At 39.0% G+C, this 23,972-nt stretch overlaps 2 protein-coding genes across 11 annotated transcripts in view; one reads left to right on the forward strand and one right to left on the reverse strand.

Moving 5' to 3' along the window:
• The window catches only part of LOC126914265 (uncharacterized), a 6,267-nt gene extending 3,251 nt beyond the window's left edge, over positions 1–3,016 (forward strand). For all 5 annotated transcript variants that reach the window (XM_050717930.1, XM_050717933.1, XM_050717931.1 and 2 more), the window contains 2 exons: positions 1–2,424; positions 2,498–3,016. The exon at positions 1–2,424 is cut by the window's left edge. In XM_050717930.1, coding sequence (XP_050573887.1) covers positions 1–2,424; positions 2,498–2,509 — 2,436 coding nt within the window. In that variant the 3' untranslated portion in view covers positions 2,510–3,016. The remainder of the gene's footprint in view (positions 2,425–2,497) is intronic.
• Positions 3,017–3,382: 366 nt separating this feature from the next.
• The window catches only part of LOC126914263 (gamma-aminobutyric acid type B receptor subunit 2), a 40,222-nt gene continuing 19,632 nt past the window's right edge, over positions 3,383–23,972 (reverse strand). For 4 of the 6 annotated variants that reach the window (XM_050717923.1, XM_050717927.1, XM_050717925.1 and 1 more), the window contains exons 3-19: positions 21,937–22,254; positions 21,506–21,610; positions 20,936–21,001; positions 16,764–16,967; positions 14,827–15,051; positions 14,385–14,445; positions 10,436–10,559; positions 9,491–9,607; positions 9,274–9,412; positions 9,011–9,127; positions 8,788–8,949; positions 8,559–8,662; positions 7,886–8,179; positions 7,049–7,293; positions 5,566–5,766; positions 5,248–5,475; positions 3,383–5,091 (exon numbers count right to left, since the gene is read on the reverse strand). In XM_050717923.1, the coding sequence (XP_050573880.1) occupies positions 4,421–5,091; positions 5,248–5,475; positions 5,566–5,766; positions 7,049–7,293; positions 7,886–8,179; positions 8,559–8,662; positions 8,788–8,949; positions 9,011–9,127; positions 9,274–9,412; positions 9,491–9,607; positions 10,436–10,559; positions 14,385–14,445; positions 14,827–15,051; positions 16,764–16,967; positions 20,936–21,001; positions 21,506–21,610; positions 21,937–22,254 (3,381 nt within the window). In that variant the 3' untranslated portion in view covers positions 3,383–4,420. Of the gene's footprint in view, positions 5,092–5,247; positions 5,476–5,565; positions 5,767–6,817; positions 6,831–7,048; positions 7,294–7,885; positions 8,180–8,558; positions 8,663–8,787; positions 8,950–9,010; positions 9,128–9,273; positions 9,413–9,490; positions 9,608–10,435; positions 10,560–14,384; positions 14,446–14,826; positions 15,052–16,763; positions 16,968–20,935; positions 21,002–21,505; positions 21,611–21,936; positions 22,255–23,972 lie in introns of those variants that run through there. The other 2 variants (XM_050717924.1, XM_050717928.1) reach the window with 2 other exon arrangements.

Consider the following 23,972-nt stretch of genomic DNA (forward strand, 5'->3'; position numbering starts at 1 on the left):
GAATTCGAATATGAGAAAACAGATGAAAAACCTATTTGTAAGGCATGTAATAAAATTAAAAAACCCAAGTACTATATTCCAGGATTTTCAAAGCCTGCGAAGAACGATATATATTGTTCTTGCTATAAGCATATGTGCCACAAATGTCATACGTATCAAGGTAATTCGACGCGTTTCGTAGCTCATCAAACATTTCACGACAAAGAGAGACCGTATTTATGTCCTGATTGTTATCGTAAATTTACATCATATAGATCGTTAGAAGTCCATACATGGACTACCTGTTTCCACACGCTAAAAAGGCGTGTTCTCGGTTGCAAAATTTGTGAAATAGATGGTTTTCAAGATATGGAATCTGTCGCAAAACATTTCGCAATTATGCACAGTCATAATAAGGTAGTTTGTGATAAATGTTACGTCGTTTTACCATCATATTCCGAATATAGAAAACATCATAAAAATAAACATTCGGATGCAAATGATCATCAACCCATAAGGCTTGTACTATGTAAACTTGGGCGGTGCATTGTACGTTGCGAAGATTACATGTTACACATGGAAAAACATATAGTCGTTCAAAGATTAATATGGTTTAAATGTCCATTTTGTACGTTTATTCACGTAGAGGCGAAACGAATTATGTCTCATTTGCAAAGTGAACATGAAACACGTTTAGAGGAACTTACAAATTCCGAGACATTATGGAATACTTCTCAAGCGGAAACCGCAGCAAATTTATTGAAAAATAGTTTACAGCAAAATAAATTCACAAATGCACACACAGAGTCTTGCGAAGATGGAACTGTTATGCCTAAGATTATAAATGCTAGAACTATTACATCTGAGGTATTTGAACATGGAGCTCAGGGGACGGATGATAACATAATAAATTATGAAACACCACTATGTTCTAAAGTTGTTAATGTTAATTCAGAATCTTCTGCAAAGTTGAGTGGAATCATACCGAAGATACTCGACGTTAGGTCAATGGCTGACCTAACGTCGGATATTTCTGATTGCGACAAGATTGAAGCAACTTCGAAATTTATAGATACGACAACAAATAAGACTATAAATGCTAGAAATATTACGTCTGAGGTATTTGAACGTGAGGCTCAGAGGACGGATGATAACATAATAAATAAAGAAACCGAACAAAACAAAGCCCACCAAGATCAAGAGATCGAAACCGAACTTGAACATGTCATTGATTGTACATGGGATACCAAAACGATTAAACTAAGTCCCGGCCCAGTGAAAGTTGAATCGCCTCAACAAGATCACCTGTTAGAAGCGAAAAACGACCAGAGTACATATGACACATCATGCGAAAAAGTAAAAATTCAATTAGATGAAACAAAGCAAGGAGCAAGGGATGTTTCGAACAATATGCAGAGTCAAAAGCAACCGGAGGCTATAACGGATGAATTAATTTTAAAACTTCCACCGCTTGTTAGAATTCCTCAACACGTGCTTGAGATGAATCGATCTAAGAAAGCTGGACAGATAACGAAAGGAGGAAAAATGGCAGTATTTTCACGCGATCAAGAAGTTAATCGCTATTTTCCTCGACGAATTGCTCTAATCAATCCAACTAATTCAAACGAGATCCTAAACTTTTCGTGTCCTTTATGCAGGGAATTAATAAATACATCCAAATCAGTTATAAGCAATCATTTTCAGAGTAAACATTTGCAAGATTGTAAGCTATCAGCAGTTGCCATAAACTTACTACGAATATCACCAGAATTTATTAATGGTGGTTACAAGGAATTATTAGATAGCAAAAAGCGCAAGTCCGAAAGTACTATATCGAGTTCAAAAAGAAGACGACGGTGGAATCCAAAAAAATATACCGATGGGAAAAACGTGAATTTTACAGGACTTGGGTTATGTGTAACACAACAAACAGCTGAAGATAGCGAGGGTAATTTCAGGTGTAAAAAATGTGATCAGCGATGCTCGAATATGACAAATTTGAGAGAGCATATCGCGTGCAATCATAGAATCAAAGGCCGATACTTAGTATGTCTGGAATGTGGAGACAATTTTGTGGTAGTACCTAGTTTACAAATGCATCTGAAAGCATTTCACGGGATAGAGGATCCCATAACTTATATGGCACAAAATACTTCCTACGCTCCTGATAATGTAGATGAACTCGAGGCTGAAGGAAAGTCTATCGAAGCAAATCAATGTCATGTTTGCATGGCGGTTTTCGAAGATAAGGCAGCGGTAGATAAACATCTTCGAGTCCATGGCATGGCGTTCTTAAATCGTAAAAGGATAGAAGCACAAAATGCTTTGAAAAGTCCAGAGAAAAAGTGTGATATGGAGGAAGAAAAATGTACACCAATCAAAGTAAGTCCAAAAGAACTTGTTCGAAAGGATAAACCAGCAGAAACTATACTGGAAAAAATCACTGTAAGTTTACATGGAATCTGTTTCATCTTTTGATTATTAATATATTATTAACCTTGATCGTTTGTTATTTCAGGCAACTATATAGCTAATGGAGGCACGACTTTTTGAAATAAAATCGATCGGAAAGTAGTACATATGTAGTAATTTCTAGGTCTAAATATGATCCTGAATCTGTGATTTTAACGTCTTATTTAATCAATGGAAAAACGTTTCTTCGTTTTCTAAACGAGAAAAATTAAAAAAAAACTTGTTAATTATTTTATAGTATCGAAAAAACATTATTCAATGCTTTACTTTGAATATCGGAACAGATTTTGATTAATATTAAGATCAATCACACTTATTAACACATTGGGATTTATTATAAACTTCTTAATTTATGTTTTTCTATGTTTTATTTCATGTTTTTTTATGGAATATGTACGTTCAAGATCTTTTAATTATAAATTGCATAGCTCCGTTAGATGATAATAGTTGTGTATACTCCATACACATAAATCCACATACTGTAAAGCGAACGCAATGTATTAAGTTTCTTAAATGTCTTGGAATGCAATACCGTTGTAAATATATGCAAATATTTATAGACAAATATTGCTTGTATAATTTATTTTATCAGAATTTTTTTCTTGATGTGTATTCAAATTGAATTATTCTTTCTATTATATGTATTGTTAAAACTTGTTCTCTTGATCTTATACGAATCAGCCTAACTTCTATCGTACATAATAATATCCATCGTACATTACATCATTCGTATGTATGAAATCTGCAGTTGCAATTACGAAATAATGTATATAATTGCTCTGTTAAAAAAAATATATAATTTTTTCTACTCTACTAATTCATGTGCATCGTTATATCCAAAAATAGATAAATAATAAAATATTCTGATTTACTTTCAAAGGAGATCACTACTTATTCTTAATAGAATGGAAATAATGTTATTTGCAATAAATAGGTAGAATATATATGTATGTCTTTATTACACCATTTTTAATTGCACCGACAAAGATTATTGCTTAGTATTAAGTTAATAATTCAGTGATTGACACATACGAGATACTCGAGGTACGAAACATAGGGAATATTCCCACTTGTTTTCTTTTTATCTATATGTATATATATATTTATTTATATAATATGTACTCTTTACGCGTATTAATGTTAAAATATCAGTACATCACACTTGAAGATTTACAGAAGAAACCAATATTTTTGTTTTTATGATTCTGTATTACGAAGAGAGATTTTTGTGTTACATCGAGTGCAGGTACTTCAGGAAGGGTTGGGTTCTGAACACTTTGACGTTGGACCTGTAAGAGTATTTTCAGCATGCCCTCTACGACTCTACATAATTTGAGTCGTCTAGTTTTACGAAACGATATTGAAGCAATTAAAATACAATTAAAATTATTATATTTATTATTGAATGGATCGATAAATATTATGAACTTCCAACAATTAAACATAGATTAGAAATAATTTTGAACAACGAAGAAAAGATTATTATTATACTTTGGTCCCTCCATAAGTGATAATTCATAAAGTCGATCAGCTGTATACTTTTACGGGCCCCATAGTTTTATCTTTGGCACAATTACTAAGGAACACACACGATAAATTTAAACAGTGATTGGTTCTCTTGACCCTCGCACTAAATTTTGTGCAATCAATTTGAGCTTGATCTTTCATGAATACGAATACTGAAGATTGTCGCGTATACAATTGCATTTTTATAATGTTTTATTTTTTAATCGAAGAATAAAATAAATATAATCAAAAATATAAAAAGAAGGAGCCAGCGGTATTTTCAAGTGTCGTGTTCTTCGGAAATTTGCCGATGATCCTTCATCTTTTATCAATAATAAACAATAGCGAGAGTAGATTTTTCTCTCTCGATTAAGAACATATGTTTCAGGAGACAATTAGTACAGGAAGGAAGAATATTGCAACAGGAAATTGTTTTTTTTTTTTCACATCTTATTGTTTTAATCTACGAGGCAGTTGATTTTCCATTTTCGTACGATGCGTTCATATGACTATCCATCTCTGCGGAGATATTCAAATTGGTCGCGCGAGTTGTTGGACTCGAGGGTCGAGAACACTCTGATTTCTGAATAAAGTTTGTACTCGTATCTAGTTGGGCAGATTCGGAACTGGATTCTTTTCTAGAAGAAGACATACCATATGTGGCACTCGATGTCCTAGTGTTTGTTGGTGACGAAGACGATGAGGATATGGATCGGGTGATTTTCAGCTCCGAGTCGGCAGGACTAACGTTACTCTGCATATCATTTTCTTCGAAGAGCTTTTTTAAATTGTTGCCGAGCTTTGCGTCATCAGAATTTACATTCGACTCCGCCATAATGGTTAAGGTTAATGATTCTGATGTTTTCTTGCCTCGAGCAGTGTTTCCCAGTTCACTTAATGGAATTCCGAATTCACGAGTGGCCCATACATCGCAGCTAGGGCTACACGATGAGCCACGAGGGAGTTGAGAGACCTTAGTTTTTCTCGCGTCTTCCATGGAATGCCATCGATGGGATCTCGAGATCGAGGATCCTGGAGCAATCGTATTTAAACTGTTTGTCGGCACTATCCGATGTGGAAATCGCGGAGATCCCCGAATTTTTTCTCGTGACGATGTTTGGCTGGTACTCGCTTCTAGAAGAAGAGCGGTTCAAAATGCGTACGTTACAATAGATTTACATATATTTCATCGCGATTCGTTGATACCTCGTACTCGTTGCATTTGAAATGAAACGATATAAGTACTCGATGAAATAATTCACCATAAAGAAATAGTTTGGGCGTACTTACTGGGTGGTAGACTAAAATTGACTCTGGGCTCGCTGTACTCTTTACGATGTAGCCCCAGGCTTAATCTGCGATCTTCCTCGCTAGTAATACTAATTATTGGTCCTGAGCCACATCGAGGATGAGGCGAACGACTGCCTTGGGCATTAACTTGACACGTAGATGCTGCTTTCGTGCCTGGTACTAAACCGGCAATGTAACCCATGTGAACCCGTAGTGCCGATGCTACTCCTATGAGATTTCAACATGGTTAACCGTTTCAAATACGTATATTACGCTATATTCCATTATCAGTTTTTAACTTTTTTTTATACAATTTACCCGTAAACGAGGCGGTCGAAGTTTTCCTGCTGGTAGGACGACTGCCGAAAAGACTGAAGAATCGCTGAAAAACACCCAAACGATTTGGTCCTTCCGTCTCTCTTCGTCGGTGAAGTTTGTAAATATCTGCGAGATTTCTTCGTGTACCGTCCGGTTCCAAATCCGGTTGGCTGCTAAACGCTACAGTACCGCGGCGTATTCCTAATTTACAGAAAAATCAAGTCTATACATGCTCAATCGCCAATCGTGTTGCATTAATGATAGATATTAATATTTACTGACATTCGGGCCAATAAGGCGAATTGAAGCACACAGTACGAAAGCGAAAGCAGGTGCTAAGATATCGTAGAAGAGGAAGGAGGAGAACCGCTCGCGCTTTTCGTGAGAACGCAATGTTCCCGAATTCTCTAAATAAAATCTTCGTGTTTATATGTGTGTAATAGATTGTCTTCCAATATCGAATGTCACCACGGGGTAATGTTCGATCGACAAGCTTTATCGTATTTACGAATTAAACAAAAGCATAAACGGGGATCCTGCTTTAAGTATTTGCAGATTCATTCGGTTGACTATCAAATTTCATCATCGATTCTATTCAACTGGATGTCATTGCATTCCGAAACATTGGATCAAACGTGCAATTTAGCGTGCAGAATGGGGCGTATGTACGTACATACACCTGTCAGAGACTTGTCCGAACTTGTCAAGCGGTTTGGGACTTAGAGCTCGGGGAAATACGAGTGCAGTCTAGTATCTCGAATGGCAATTAATATGTCAGAAATGTATGAATTATGTCCTCAAGCTAGTAATACAGACCAATGCAATAACAGGCTGACAATCAAGCTGGTTGGTTTTGTATTAACTGTTTCATGTGCAATTTTAAGTAGCAGCTAATTTTATTTAATAGCTGTTTCAAATCGACAGAGTAACAAAACTTTAAATTACATCCTCAGCATGATGAACGTTGTACGCTACTAACAAACGCGCAAGAAACATTGTTCGGCAATACAGTTTTCATGCAGTTTTCCTCGAAAAATGACATAACCGTCTTTAAACATTAGACAAGTCAGCAAATTGGGGAATGTTTTCTCGTATCGCAATACGAATCGGAACACTTTTGAAACATTTGATTTCCCTATTCTAATTTCCTCTTTCAACTTTCAACTTTCAACAAGTTTTTTAAATACTGATACAAGCACGTAAACGTCAGAAACGTTCAGATAACTGCGTGCAATAAACGGAATTCGGTCACCTTTCTCGAACATCTGAATGATGGAAGGACGACGAAGCGAGAAGAACATTAATTATGTATCGTTCCTTCTTTCTCTCCTTGATAAAACAGTTTATTCATTGTGCAAATTTAAAGAGGGACGATTTTGTTTGGCGAAGGGTAACGAATCGTGAAACGATCTTCGATCATATATTCGTCACGAATTTATTTGCACAACGAATCTTGGATCATGTGGCGAAGAATCTTACTCACCGGACGAATCAGCGGACGGCCAGCTAGCCCTAGGGATGACCGGTGGGAGGACGCTGAGCAATAACAAAGGTAGACCACCCCCGATGCTGGGATTGCGTTGTGGAATCGATGCGCTCGACGAAGCGTGCGATGGTTCAACCGGTTCCTGTGCCAATTGTTTCTCCAATCTGGCCAATTCCAGTTCCAGCTGTGCCATTTCACGACGATACACGCGATTCTGTACTTCCACGCGGTATTGAAGTTCGCTGTTGCACCATGAAATATAATTTTTGTTAAATTCGTTAAAAAGCAGTTGCATACCGTGTCATAACTAGGCTTGCGAATATCACACGCTAATCCGTGTACTATTTTCAATAGATCAGTAACATCCAACGGATTTTCATCGGGAATTTGAAACGTTGATGGTAATGCGATCTCGTCTGCTTCTCTAACTCGATATCGAATAAATTCTCAATGGAAAATTCAATAAACTTTTTTTAGCGGGCACCGTTCGAAAGAAAATTCAGTGAAAGTCGGTACTTGAATAAAATATGATAAACGATGTCTGTGACCTGGTTTAAAACGAATCGTTCCAGGCTACCGTTAGGAATAACGCGAAGAGTTCAGCCACCGAGCACCGATAAAAAGATATCGTCTCGAGTTAGATCCGTCCAAACGATTAGTTACCAAGCGAAAGAAACCTTTATTGTCATCGTATCCAGCGCCATTGTGCTTACCCCTCTTTCTTCGCTCTTGTTTTCTTCTGATTTTCCATTTGCTTTCGACCCTCTTTTTCTTATCTGCGAAGTAGTCATTGGCGCGAGGCGGCGTATCGCGACAACAGTAGCAGTTACTTACGTTCTATCATCGGTCACGAATCTCCTTGTATTGCATTCTATCTTCAGGCCGAGACTCTGGACAACGGGGTCGGCCCTTTCGCCAGCCAAGATATTTGTTAACTGCGGAAGAAACAGCAACGCCAGCGTTGCGGTCGTTGAAGCCAAGATTAAAGCGGTAATCGTAACGAAGGCCAAGGTTGCGCGATCGGACATCAAATTTGCCAGCACTACCACAATCCCCGAAGTGATCACCACGAAATAAACACTCATGCCGATGTATTGCGAGTCGTTTAAAGCAGGTATTTTCACGTGTCTGGAATTATGCACGACATAGAAAAGTACAAAGTAAGAAATAATTAACATAGATGTATAAGTATACGTAGAGAATTAAATTGTTGATCAAAATTACATTAACTCTACGATGAATAAATCGATACTTCCATTACTATATTCTTGACTTGGCCTTGGAACGTTTTAATATCAACAGCTCAATGCTAAAACTCCGACAAAAAGAGGAAACATCTTTGCTAATGAACGCACTAATGGCATCCCTCGTTAAACTCCAGTTCGACTTTGCTTCTCCGATTGGAAGTTCCATGTGGACAGATTCCCCCGGGCGATTGTTTTAATGAATTCTTACTTACAAAAACTATTCCATATATAAAATTTACAGGTTAACTCAATATTTTTACCTCGTTTCCCAAGCCATGTATACACCGACGATTAGCAATAGACCTTTATATATGTAAAGTGCGCCCAACCAGCTGTTCGTGTGTTGAGAACGGCACACCTCTACCTGTATCGAAAACCAACGATGTAAATTAATTGATTATCGCTGGTTAAAGGGAACGTCATCCATATCTTAATTAAGTTGCTAAGGTAGGGGTGAAATTGTTTTCAACGTCGTTTCAATTTCGATACCTGAGGTTGATAGACTACGCTTCTATCCTGTGGGTTAATTTCCAGAGTTAGGTTTCGGAGATGGCGTTGCATGGGGTCAAAAGTTACCCACAAGGTTACCACAAGGCCGTCTATCAGTAGCAGAACGCAGATCAAGCTTATAAGCTGAGTATCCTGAAGTAACTGTAGGTAGTAGAATTATACTGCGCGTTAAATGTCAACTGTCCTTTCAATCATATCGTACCTTGTTCTTGACAACGCCGCTTCTGCTTCTAGTGAAAATCCGATGAACGCGATAGGTCTTGGTAAACATCGATCCGAATGCCAAGGAAAAGCCAGCAGACAACAAATATACTCTCGCCTAAAAAACCGTGTAACATATCGTACGAAATACAAAGTGTAACGTTGCATGGGAACTGTTCGATCTGTATACATAGATATACGCGATGCAACATAATTTCACCTACCAAACTAATGACTGTTCGCAAATAGAAAATTAATGCTCACTGTGCACACTGTAGGATAGTAGTCGTTGCTATCCGGTAGCGTGGCGTGATCCAAGCCCAAAAGTATGACCGCACCGTAGACTAAACCACAGCCGACGGCAGCCATATTATTCAGTCTAGGACTCGAGAGTTTTATGCTCCTGCCAGTCATAAGAAACGGAACACTTTATATTTTCTATACGATCAATACGAAACGATGGAAACACCGTAAAACTTACTTGTGTTTACGAAAATGTAAATTGAACGCCAAGAAAGCGAACGCTAAAGTGACACCAACGCTAGCGAGACAAGTAACTGCTAGAAAAGCTGCAGGTGCTACTGTTACCACTCTCAACCTGACCGTAAGAAAAATAAACCATTTGTTATTATTAGAATGTTCTTGAATAGTAATAAACTCGTAACGAGGACTGTAGCGAATCTCACGAATAATGAGAAAAACTGTGAATGCTAGGTTTTGCAACTTTATAATCCTTTAAGGCTTGGCGTCTTTCGAAAGTAGACGACGTCGTATTTCACGATATTTCCCAAAACGTATGATTTATGAAACATTTCCGTCGGGGAACGATAATCAAATTTTACTAACCCGACGGGAAAACGTGAATCCGAATATATAGTTATCCTTCATACGTATACTTATACGTTGTATCGTAAGTTGTAATCCCATTCGACAAGGGAAATCTTTACAGCTATTTTATGTGAATCGCTTATGCGATTGAATTTTACATGCAACCGTCCTTAACGCGATTGAATTCTCGGTTGCTGAACCTATCGAGTTCACGTTTATCGCACAAATAATAGCTTATTAGCATACAGAAACGATAACATGGATTATAAATAATTGTATGGCTAGAAATGGCATATTTGACATCGTTGCTCTCATTTATCAACAGCGATTTGAAATGTATCCATTAGCGTCCAACGATTTATTTATCATTATTTGTATAATTAAATATATAAGGAGAGGATATAGTTTGATTATCGTACGTCTGATTGTAATTTTCAATTAACGATGCGTCGATATTCGAATTCGTGATAGATGTTCAACTAGTGAGTAACTGAAAGGCGAAGCACTAATTGATATATGTAATTGTTTGGATCTTTTGTCAGATTTCAATGTTCGCAGAGAATGAGCGAATGATAAAACCAGATAGAACAGTACATACCGGAAAACCCTTCGAGCCACGGGGGGACGTCCATCCGGCCATTTTGTCATTGCGCATCCTGAGCAATTCATTATTAGTTTTCCATCTTCTGGACTGAAGATCGCTATTCTTCTGAAATCGTTGCCTGTAAATGGAAAACTATAAGAGATCTCCCGCTTTAGAATAAACGAGTGACTCTCGACGAATTGAATAATTGGTCAAGGAGTAACCGGATAGGATAAATCGAAACGAGATTTTAATTCCCATGTTCCCCCACTTCGTTTTGTATGCGTTTCCTTTCGAGCAAACAAATTAAATTGCTTGGGATTTTAATCTAAGAATAAACGCGGCTCGTAATTATTTCGACTTCGCGTTTCTACCGAAACATTAGTTTCGTGTCACAGATTTGACTAACCCAGAGCTTATGACACAAAGATAACAAGTTTCGTGACGTACAAGGAATTGAATTATCGAGAAGAGGGTCTGATAAAGTTGGAAGTTTAATTCCTATCCTTTATTCCTCTCACATCTATTCGGAAACCCATCCATCCTCCTACAAAATACCCTTTTCCAGCCGTGATTCACTTGTGGGACACGGCCGATAAAGTCGAAAATACACCGAGTTCTAAAGAGGAGACGAATCGAGACTATAGAATTCCTATTTGTATTGGTACAAGCATGACTAAACGAGAGACTTCCCAAGGATTAGGACTGAGTTTACTTTTTCGGACATGTTACGGAACAACGCTCCAAAATAGATTCGATTCTATTTCCGAAATCGGATTTTAGCGTGTCTTGCGTAAACTCTCCGGAAAGTGCAGACAGTAGATATGGCTGATCGTTCGGATTAGAAATGTTTTATTAAGCTGTTGTCTTCGTACATTTTACAGGCTGGACGCTATTGGGATTTTTTCTCATCAGCTTAATGGCAGTAGCCGGATACACAAAATAATACTCATTTTGTTCCATTTTCGGTTTCCGCATACCAAAGCACTGTTATTTTCGAGGACTGAAGATAAAGGCACTCTGCCAATCGTTTTTTAAGCAGCGCATTCACGGACACTGCTTATGTGTATCTATTTCGCGAAGTTTAAGCGTACACCTCGATGCTTTTTCACCTTGACAGGTATTCGAGTTTCTTCTGCACATTGAATTATTTACCTCCTAAATTGCACGTAAACTCGTACTACATAGTTTTTTTTCACGCGTCAAATTTGCAAATTCGTTCTCGCAGCTTCTTAGGAACTTATCTTATAATAATATAGTGGTTGCCATAATATAACAAAGTCATATACTCGGTCTGACATCGAAGTTTACATATTCGTAGTATAGCTGCGATATTGCTACTTTAGCTGATCAAACATTTTCAATTTCATTGGTTATAATTCTAAGAAATAATGAAAAAGAAGAAATTGTACAGTTTTGACAGTATATCATCGGCTAAAATAGAATATTCGCCTAATTATCATATTATTTGGCTTTAAACAAGACAGATGGATCTAATCCCGATTAATGTCTAAAGTTAGAAAACATTGCCTTCGGCTGTTGCGGTGCGTAAAAAGAAGAAGGAAATAACAGACGACCGATCCTTTTTTTCTATTCCCTGTCTTCGTGATTATGCTTGGAAGTTAAATATGCGGTCCGCGCCAATGTGACTATATCCGCTACAGGATTTGATGGATTACAGCCGTAGGATCTCGAGTGTCGACTGGTTGGATGAATGAAACACTGTGGGATAAAAAAAAAATGTACAGAATAATGGTAAGAGAAATCATGGAGGTAAAGGAGGAAACAGTCGATGGTATCCAACTTGTCCGAACTAGCGAAGCTTCTTTGTAAACGCCGCTGCCTATCGCTGACGGAAATTCGTGCCAGTTCGTTGACTTTATCAGAAATCGATGCTTAAAGCGTGGTTCAGAAAAAGGAGCTTCTTCTTCGAAGTTCGGGCAAGGTTAGCGAGCAGACAACTAGCCGTTGTATCGTAAATAATCGTTCAACTATATGAACTGCGTAAAAGAGTTTGGAAAATCAGTCGATTCTGGTAAATCCCTGGATCTCTGGAAATCCGTACAGGGAATTTGCCAACTTTCGCTTCTTTTAGAAACATCTTACCGAAAGACATAAATTCTTTCATTGTCAGCATCCGAGATTAACCGATTTCGTATAGTTCGTATACAATTCCCAGCGGAAAGATCATAAGAAATTTTGTAAATTCAAGGTACCAAAATAGGTAACGCGAATCAACTTTTACGAAGATGTTTGATATACATATATCATGAAGGAGGGTAGAGAAATAGCACAATTCGGAGATTTTTAGTGTTATCGCTGGATACACATATAAATAAAGAAAAAAGTAGGAAAGTAGATAGGAGATAGAAAGTAGGAAAGAGGGAGAAACGTTTCTTATCGGGGCTTTTAAAAGATTGTTCAACCGTCTTCCAACGAGATATTTGTAAAACAAGAGGTAAAAGAACGAAAGGGTGAGGGAGAGAAAGAAAGAGAGAGAGAGAGAGAGAGAGAGAGAGAGAGAAGAGAGAGGGAAGCGGAAGAGAGGAAAGAACGAAGGAGTAACGAATCTTGGTCTCAGTTTCATGGCGCTTGTAAAGGTGTAGACACTTTGTGGCAGATTGATTTTCGATCGCGTTAAAAAGGCGATATTCCATTAATGTGTAAAATACGTGGAATAACTTTGCAAAAAGTCCAATTAAATATCGTCCATTAGTCATCGATTGAATGAATTGAAATTGAAAGGGGAGAAGTGATTCTGATGCAAGAATGCGAGTGTCGTTAACACGAACGGCGCATCGAGGTCATACGGCTCGAAAGAAGGCTTAATTTCACAAAGACCTGCACGTCCGTAGGTTCGCGAGGATGGCGTTTCGAGGCCACTCAAACAGTGCGCTTGCGTCGTTATTCGGAAGAATTCAGTCCGTGATTCTCGAAACGTATGGAGGGAGGCCGACTTCCGACAATTTACACGAGTGACATTTGTCGAGATAAAATTTGCTGGAAAAAGTTTAACACGATATATTTATTGGTCGTGTTTGGTGTTGCGGAGACGCGAGGTTAACTCTTGGTCGGAATGACGATTAATACGAATTCGAAGTAATACATTCCGGCCTTTCTTGTTTTCTATCTCTGGTTTTTCTCCTTTCTCACGCACGCTCCCTTTCGCTGCCGATTCCTGAGGGTCCTCTCTCATTAATTATTCATCGGCTTCTTACCGACATCCGGCGGATAGAATGGCAAACATCCTTGCTCGTGTTCGCACGAAGCTCACGCCGATCTCGTTTCGTGCTTTAGATCGCGGATCAGAGTAGCCGCAGTGTTTGCCGTGTCGGCCACGCGAAAAGCTCCATGCGCGTGACACTGAGATGTCCTCTTTCAATTTTAATTCCCACGTTAGCTTTTTCCAAATTCTTCTACGCGTAACATTCTCGGCTGTTACGAAATCCCAATCGATTATCGCTCGATACGTCATTTTATGTGGATGAGACATTGATATTTTTTCACGCAAGAAATTTTTTATTTTTATATTTCAAATAACACGCGAACAGGTCATCACGCGCGTGAATTCTCCGTAAATATAATCGACGGATTCGTGTGTCGTGTGAACGTTCATTTGATAAGAAATTGACGTAAACGGGAGCAGCGAGAAACAGTGTATCGCAATGCCTAACAATTCGGGCGATCGTACGTAACGCGTTTAACGGAGGAATGCATTAGGACGAAACCGCTATCGTACCGACTGAAATCATATCGCTGACGGAACATTCAACAATGGGAAGTGTCAGTTAACTGAGATGCGAGAACGCACGCGGTATTCTGCGCCGTTAGATGCGCACAATTGTCAGCAATTTCCAGCCCTGTTTCCTGATTTGCCCTATTACACGTCCGTCTTTATTCGTGTACCATTACACTCGATATAATTACGAGTAAATCGTACTTGTATGGTATAAGGTTTACTCACCGTATATCTGAGAGAACGCTGTGATACCCACTCGATCGGCTCCATCGAACGATACCGGTCCCTAGAACGAACGATGACTAAACTATTCGTTTCGATTGACATGGAAAACCTCTATTAACAATTTCGTTCGCCGATAAGTTCATTATCACGATAGTCATCGTGTTTTTTTTTTAATAAATACGTTTCTTCTTCTCCTCGATACGTGTCGTTCATGAAAATTCCCAAAGATATCTTTCTATCGCTTTTGTGAATTATCGATGCTGTTTGAATGCTGGATTTTGTATGATGAAAGCAAAATGCTAGATGATTTTAGTTTCACGAATGTACGCGTACCGTTATTTGCACACAGGCCGAATCAAATGCTTAAATACTCGAAGAATAGGTGACTTCATGAATTCTCATGCATTCCTTTTTTAGCGGTCGAGTAGTATTTTATACTCACCGAAACTCCGTTAAAACGCAAAAGTTTCAGTTGTTCCAATAGTCGCAAAGCAATGTCCTTTCTAGCATGCGTATATTGGACTACGCTAATGTTGTCCTTATTTAAGATGTTTTCGGTCTTTTCCAAAGCAAGTGCCATAGCCCAGACGGCGTCGTAGGTCTGTCCTTCGAACTTCGAGTCTGTCGCGCTTCTTTTTCTCAATTCCAACGTGAAATTGTTACTCGTCTGTGCAGAAAATACCGTTGCTGTATTACGGCTAATCGGGTAATATAATTCGAGTTAATGCGCAAGGTTATATTTAAAATGGAACTACCATTCTTATCTATTTTTATCGAGTGTACTAATAGTTAAAACGAAGCTCGCGTAATCCTTTGCAAATATACGGTAGCTTTTTGTTGTAGTGACTCTAGATTGATCAGCCTTTACGGCGAAGGTTAAACAAAAAGAAAAGTTGTAGTTTCAGTATTCCATCGCAGCGCCTTTAAAAACAAATTTCTTTCTTATTAGCTTATTTGGGAACATTGCGCCATGGAAGTAAGAAAATTGCCGTAAGGGGTAACATTTTCGAATATTATTCTCCAGACAATGAACAGCATTTTTTCTAAAATAACGAGAGTACTTTGGTCGATTCTATAGTTTCAGTGAAAAATCAATTCTCTTTCATCCGATAGTGTAAAAACGCGTCTTCCACGCAGGTAGTAGATATTAACGAATTAATCGGTACAGTTCAATGTAACCAAAAACAGGAGAATCGAGTAGTCGTTAGTATAGCAGAGATCAAAATTCGTTATGTTAATATAACGTTGCGTGCAGATTCGAAATGCCGATATAGCGAAACAAATGTATTACCAATTTCATTTTCCGTTATTGAACGTTACGGACGAGTTTGAGAGAAGTTCTATTTCCCTCGTTTATCATATTTTTAGCTAAATCGATTAAACGTGCATGTTCCGGTGGGAAACAAATAGATCACGAAAACTATTTAAATGAATTTCAGCTCAACAAAGAAATGTAATATATATGTATGTGGCTTCTCAAAGTCAAAATTCAGATCGTTGCAGCAAAGGTTGTCTCTTGTACGATAGAACATTCTGTTCTACTCTCGTATTGTTTCGTTCCTCAGAATATGCAAATCGGACAACCGACATACGTTGAAACGCGTCTTCGTTTTTGACTCTGATATCGTGAAAATTCACGGGACGGTGAATTTCTAGTTTTCCACGTGCGCGCGTAAATATTCAGTATAGTTGAATGCACTCGGAATTATTCATGATGCTGTTTGAAAAAGTATAAAGCAAACCGTTTCGTAACAACTGCGAGTCACCAAGGGTTGGATCCGCATGAGTTTCGGCGGTGTGACGGTACCGGAGAAGAGTTGGCTATGTCGAAGAAACGTAACCAATTCCGGAGCACGTTCCGTTCGAATTTCGTCGGGATCAGGTTCTTCCCTCGTGAAATGTAATTAGCAACATGTGAGTTCGTCATTAGCTCGATTGCTCGAACGTGGAAAGTTCGATACGAGGAAGCTGCTGGCCATTATCACACTCTTTCAACCATAGCATTTCACCGACGTCTCTCTCTAATGGACGCGAAAACAGGTCTGCGTGTGTTATACAGCTATGCCAGCTATAACGAGCATGTACATGCCAAGACTACACGCTCCTCCGTTAACGCTTTTAATTCTCGACAACGACGTTGCGTATATTATTAAGTATTTCGTCAAACATCGACCGAGACTTGATTAATGGAAGAAACTTTGGTCCAATGGCGGTTCGAGTAATTGCTGTAATCTATAGAAAATATCGAGAGACCACAAAAGATTTTCTACCGCAGAAGGGCTATTCTAGTCGAAGAATTTTCGAGAATTGCTCCGTTTTCCAATTTAGTATCGAACTTTTCTGGCAAATGTGTCGGTAACTTACGTAAAAAGTACTTACCAGACCCGACGAACTTATTTCGTTTTCTAAGGCAGCGCCATGACTCTCGACGATGATCAAACCATTCTGAGTTTGAGAGAGCTGCGAGGGCGTACATTCTTCTTGTTCCGAGTGCAACGAATTAGCCATCCTCTTCGATAAGTCGATCGTATCACCTGGCAGGATCCATGCGTAGTCCCCTCCGTGCATACCCAACTTCCAAGCCTGGTTAAACAAGTAAAGAAAAAGTAAAAAAGATAGAACGGTTGATAGGAGAGGCGACTAACGGAGTTACGGAATATTTAGCGAAAATGTTCATCTGGCTGCTGAGAGCCGCTGCTTTACGGAGCTAGATAAGACGAGCTTTAGACCTGGCTCTTAGTGGACGTTTCGTGCTCTTATGTTTCCTCGAATATATGGGTTACTTGGATAACTCTTTTATTTTTAAAAAGGAGCGGATGAACTCGTTAGGAAGCGAGGCGTTTTACAGTTCTGCAATTTTACACAATTCTCTCTCGTGTCGTACGTACCTCGAAATTAACGCGGCGTCACATTCTCCGCGCAATGCGATACATTCGACTTCGAGGATCGACCATCAAATGCACCCTCGTCAAGGAAAAGAAAGCGATTGTAGAGAATTTCCGAGAATGCAAATTGCATCCAGAGGATCGAACGGACGTGTTGACCTACTGTGAATATTTACTATGATCTCATCAGACGACGGACAATCAGAGTAATGAGAAATGACTCCAAGATGAGGATCGTTCTCAGACCCTTTGAGATGTCTTTATAAAATATACCCCATTTTTCGCATCGTCCATTCCCTATTCTTCCCACTTAACTTTCGTTTATTTATTCTCGCATGCCAATTTATTTCATCTAACGTGCAACATATTTTTGGCTATATATATATCACTAATAGAATGTATTTTAGTAACGTCATTTGTCAGTTAGGATGACATGAAACGGACATTGTTACGGTATTTTGTCTTGAATGATGTATCGTCCTTTTGACGTTACACAGTTTTTATATGCTACTGGTAAAAACTTTTAACGCGGATCCCCATAATCAATTTCCCTTCCGTTTTCAAGCAGCAAATTTCCTACTCAGTCAGCGAGTTTCACGCGACCGAATGATGTCATTACGTTGACTCGGAAGAGACGGCTGGATATGTATTCGTATGCAGCGTTCTTATCATTTCCGGCGTGGCTCGACTCTTCTAAAGCTTTTAAGCGCGGAAAAAGAGATCGCCAGCCGGTTATCGGGAAATCATCGTCGGTCGTATTTACGCCTCATTGTCTTTCGTCGTTTTGCACAGAGACAAAGTTAAAAAACTGGGTCACGTTTGAATGGCGCGCCCTAGTCGTCCAAAGATGCAGGCTGTTCTGTGAATTCGCAACTGTTGTCATGCTGAGGCATCCGGTGAAAATGAGAAATGTGCCTAGAATACGTAGACATAATATTGTTCTCAGTAGCAAAGAAAGGGCGAGCAAAGTATTTACCGCTCGAACACGCGATTTCACGTAAATCAGGACTTAACGTTTTTCCTCGCTCAGAACTATCACCGACGTTAAAACCGATAATACAGAGATATAAATCGTACCTCTACACTCTATGTGGATGCATCGAAATGAATGCCACGAATTATTTATATTTCGAATTATAAAAAGCGAAGATCTCGGATTATTTTTAGCTGGTTTCGACAAAAATTCGTAATTATTTTTTAAGAAATCAATCCGTAATTAGAGGACAACCGATTGGTTTAGCGATAAATTTTGTTCAGACGCGTTACGAAACAAAGGATGCATCCGCTGTTTATGAACGACACCGTCCGAGGCTACGAGTTTCCGTGTAGGCGTTATCTGTATTTTCGGTTGATTTATAGGAGAAACGTTTCCGCGTTCCATGTTTCGTTGTACGCGCAAAGAAAAGGAAAAACCTTGCCTCTGAATACATATCGACGTAATAAACGACTGATCCTGATCTGTGAATATTAAACATCGGAAAAGTAACGAACAACACAATCGTTTGAATGGAGAAGATGTGGATATGGTCGATCTAGTGCTGCGAACATCTACGCACGCGTTATTGCCTGCCGGCCGTAGTTACTTTCTGATTGGCAATAATATAGTCGGTCAAGATGTCAGAGGCGCGCTCCGATGAAAAATCGTTTTCACAAGACGCACGATTGCTCAGCTGCTTGGTAAATTTGATCTTTTTCCTCTAATAAACTCCTATATATCTTTCGAGTATGCGGAACAAAGGAAAAAGATCGAAAACAACTGTAAATCAAAAATTTACATTTTTATGTAAATATTTCCCGCGGCTATTTCCATACTACTTTTGACGTTCGAGGAAATAAAAAAGTCCTATATAAGATATACCTACGCGCGATTCGATAGGACGTTTCCAATTTGGAGGACTTAAGAGATACAATTTAAACGATACCGAATCAAAAGAGAATGCGAATTAATTGGAATCTTAGAGATAGATAGTAATCAGGAGAACACCGTTTTCTATACCTCACCAACGTAACTTCATTTCGACATGCAGGCGAGACACAGGCGAAAATTAGAAGCGCGAAAACCTGATGTTTACATTTCCGATGTTGGAATCTTCATCCTTTCTGTTTCGTGATTAATTTTGCAGTGATAGTTTCACGAGTCACCTCAATCAAGTTAATACGTCATGTAAATGCAATTTTATCTCCCATATCGTCGAGAAAATCGATTACTTTGAGTTAATTCGGCGACTTGCGATCGAATTTACATGGTTATCGGTATGAAAACCGATTAGACAATTAAAAAATTGTCTGATAAACAAGCTGCCGAGCAGTTCTTGGAAAGTACTGGTCTTGAAACACAAAGCCATTGACATGATAATAGTGATGAGGGAAAGAGAGAAGGACGACGAGAGAGAGAGAGAGAGAGAGAGAGAGAGAGAGAGAGAGCGGCCTACTTCAACACAATGTTCATTATTCGCGTAGCGGGGACACAGGCTGTGACCATGTGTTTGCATTTCATCGATTTTCGCCTGAAAATCGAGGCGTAAAGTCCTCCGCGATAGACAAATTTCAATTTATCGTGTAGAATAGAATTGAGTTCGTGAAGTTTGTGTATGTCGTGGAACCCTTCGTGGGCGTTGAAACTCGAAAATAATCTTTTTCGCGTATTATAATGTCACGGCGGTAACACCAAAAAGAGTAATTCTCATGGAGATAGCGATTTTATAAGCGTCTGTAAAAATTCGTCATTGAACTGTCGTCGATGTGACACATTTAGCGTGTAACGTGAAGCGTTTTATTTCCGCGTATTTTGAAGAGAATTGTCGGTGTACTGGATCACCGGAGAGTGATAATAAAAAAAGAATCTTGATGCAGCGTCCTTAATAAGTTCTGCCTTCGAAAGCAAAGCTAACTCAAGTCCATTTTTTTCGTGATTGAGTTATGTATACCATCTTATTTTTCCTCGTCGCTCCCTTCCGCTCCTTTTTTTTTGTTCCGCCTTCCTTTTATTTTAGATCTCTTTGTATATGTAAATATGAGCAGTTTGTAAATGTATGTCAACAATCTGCCATCTTGTAATTACGAAATTAATATACTTTTAAACAAGAAATCTGTACGCACCATTGTTTTTCTGTTCTGTTGTGACATAACGGGAAAGGACGTGAATCAGTGTGGCTTTCAGATACAGAAATATTTTTCATTTTTAGCATTATCCTTCCACGAGTCATTTCCCTGCGTGTGACATCTACGTATAATGACCTTTCGTGAAACGATAGGATCGCGAACGTGACGTTTCCGTCCTTGAACCGATTTTTAATCGTCAAAATTTGAAATGATGAAGTACACGGTCCAGGGTTCCATACTTCTTTTTTTAGTAATGTTCATTAAAAGACTAAAACTTTAAGCGAATTCCAGGTCAAATTTACATAAAGCTATCGCATATAATGGATACGGTGATTTTTGTTATTGCGTATTGTTTTGCAAAATCAACACGACGTAAAACTGTCCCACGTTTTGGTACTTAAAACTTGTCATCCCAAAAGTAACTCAATTTTTCCGCCGTTATTTTTCCGCGCTAGAAGTTACGCAATTGTCAGAAGCATATTCTACCATTATACAATAAAGGAGTTTGGCTGTGAGGCGAAACGAACTTGCATACATGAGTTTTAGTTTCTGTCGAAGGTTTACCTCGCAGAAGACGCGTGGCGCCAGTTGTGGTGAAAAACTCCCGATGATGATTCGCGTGTCCAACTCCTGTAATCGAATAAAATTGCATTTCAACAAGGGGGATTATTCTCCTCCGCGCTCGTCTCAAGCACCGCATCTTTCATGCAACTTTATCGTATTAGGACGGACAAGCAATTAGTTATGAAATGTGATTAAAGACGCACGGAGCATTACGGTTAATCGAATTATTCGCCTTGCTCGACACGGCCTGATACGCTCTAATGTACGATAAATAGTTTTTCGGAGAATTTTGCCGTGCATTGTAGCGTCTGATATTAATATTGACGGTTAACTGTTAAACGCTCACATTGAAATTCTACGCTTTTTAACAGATTTAAAATTGCTTGCATGTGTCTCGTATTCTAAAAGATAAAGTAAATATGAAAAGATTTCCAACGCAAAGATAGAGCTGCAATCGTAGCAACTATACGGAACTATACGTCATAACTGTATAGCACGTCGGGCAGCCACGAATCTCTAGCATATTCATTGAAAAAAATTCAATGAGGTTTAAGTCCAAGCGTGCCTTACTTTTAAAGTTTGCAGCTGTTCCTTGTAATCGTTTTCTGCGAAGGTGATAGTAGCGGTGCACGTAATATTCGCTTGCTCCAGTTCCGTGACTAGATCGTTCACAGCCTGAAACGAAAAAGTGATACTGCAACGTCGTCGCAACAAAGGAGGCAAATGTTAAAGTTGTACATTGCTTATATCATTTAGAAACAAACGTAGTAGATTTTTCTTCTTAAACTCGTATTTCATCATAGGTAAACCCTTTATTTTAACGTGCTCTGTCGAAGGGACTAAAGTTTAATAGCTAGTTTACACACTGTTCGTCACATGGGAATTTTGAGTGGCGCAATGGCAATCTATTAAACTAAACACATAGGTACTCGAGAAGCTGGAACGGCGTGTATCTTTGATTAAACTTCCTTGTTGAATGCTACATCGACTCATGTGCTTACCAGAGAATACATGTCACCAGTTTGCGAGAGAGCGGTAACAGTGTCCCACCCAAAATGTTTGATGAGTGCTATCCTGGCAGAGTTGTGACTTGAATCCGGCGCTACGGTTCGTAGGAAAAGCGGAAATTCGGTGGAATCCGAGAGGGCAGGTGCGGTGGATCCAAAGGAGACTTGTATCACGTTCCAGTAAGGTACGATTTTGGCTAATGTTTCCGTGACCTCGGAGCAGGCAGTGCCCAGTAACAACGGTATTAGATCGTTCTTCTTTGCCGAGTAGAGAGCGTGGAAGAATCTATCAACCGCCACCCCGGAGTCGCACTAAAAACGTAAAAAAAGGGACATCAGTACGATATTACAACGCCCCTGTTATAAATTCAACGCGTGGTATAATTCGTTTGATATTACGATATTTTGATAAACCGGTGTATTTATTCGGTCGCAACTATGGTATCGCAAAACAAATACGAAATTATGATTTATGAAAGGCGTCAACGACGTGACGTCGTGAAACAAACCCGTTTGTGAAATCGGTGGAGAAAGAAAGACGTGTTTCGCATAGAAAGTAAGCAATTATGAGGCGCCATGTAACGAGAGGCAAGAAAAAGAAAAAAAAGGATCGCAAACACTTTGGCTAGATTGATGTACATGTGCGTGTATACGTCCGTAAGGATGGTGAGGTGAGAGAAGACGGACCGGTGAGCCTTAACGAGCAATTATTCAACGCGAGAGGGTGACTAGGGCGGACTCGAAAGCTCGCATACAGTTGAAGAGTCTGCCTTATACCGTGCAATCCGGCGAGATACCGAGATGGAAGAAAATACAGAATTTTCGAGATGAGCTTCGATTCCGAGTTCAACTTCTCGCACGTTGTCGTATTTTTATTCGATTTCGAATCGTTGCGGTACGTCTTAGACGGGTAAGGCGAGACGGTTTTCTTCGAGAAAATAGAAATTTGGTTAACAACTTTGGAGAAAAGTCTCGTTCGCCTTATTGGTACCGACGTATTCGCAACCATCGATGTTTACATAAGAATTTAAGTTGTATTTGCTATTTGCAAATCTTTTGTCTTTAAATGAACGTGATACGTATAAACGTAGAAGCGCGGATTCTATTAAAATCTATTAAAATATATTTCTTGTAAATACTGTTACAAAGAATGTTTCAAAGGAAGCAGACAAGGAGATTAAAATTACAGATTCCACGCCACCACGTTTCGAGGTGCAACTTTCCTCGAGGAATTTACAAAGGAGTTCAAACATCGCGGCACAGGTCACAAGCTCGTGTGCCTCTACCTTGATCCGACATACATATAAACGCTAGAACGCCGTGAAAGTTTCGCAATGAAAGGCCGACCGCGCAACGATGCGTTTAATAGGACTGAATTAAATGGTTCACATTTTTAACCTAAAATCGACTGTATTGATCGTTGATCGATATGATTGGAATCTCGGACATTCTCTTTTAATTTTCTTATCGCAATCAACGGGAACGTGACTAGAGTTTTGCGGAATTCACGACCATAGGGAATTCATAGAATCATTTCTTCATATACGATCAACAAATTTCAAAAGTTCCTCAGCAATCTGTAAGGAAAGAATAACTCGATTAAAGCTAGCTATAATTTCACGCCGGATGAATTCCAACGTTATCACGCTTTATGACGCGGTTTTGTTCTGGACAATCATTGCATTTGGAATCCAAACGTTGATCTATGAAAATGCTGACGGAGAAAATTGATTTCGACATCTTTTTATTAGGAAGTTTATCCGAATTTATGATGTGATCAAGATCATAGATCTGTAAAGAATTCGAAGGATTTTGTTGATTGCTGAAACGCATTTAGCATCCGTTGATAGGATGTTATACCTCTATACGAAACAAGCGACCTATTTGATCATTATACCGAAGGAGAAAATTTAATAACTGCAAAAAATATGACAGCGATGTATCGAGCAGTATCCAGGGAGAAAAATGACGCGTGATTCGTTTTCACCGAATGTCTTCGCGAAAAAGAGAATTTCGAGACAAAATTGTAA

This window comes from Bombus affinis, chromosome 3, assembly GCF_024516045.1.
Source record: "Bombus affinis isolate iyBomAffi1 chromosome 3, iyBomAffi1.2, whole genome shotgun sequence".
Classification (NCBI taxonomy): Eukaryota; Metazoa; Arthropoda; class Insecta; order Hymenoptera; family Apidae; genus Bombus; species Bombus affinis.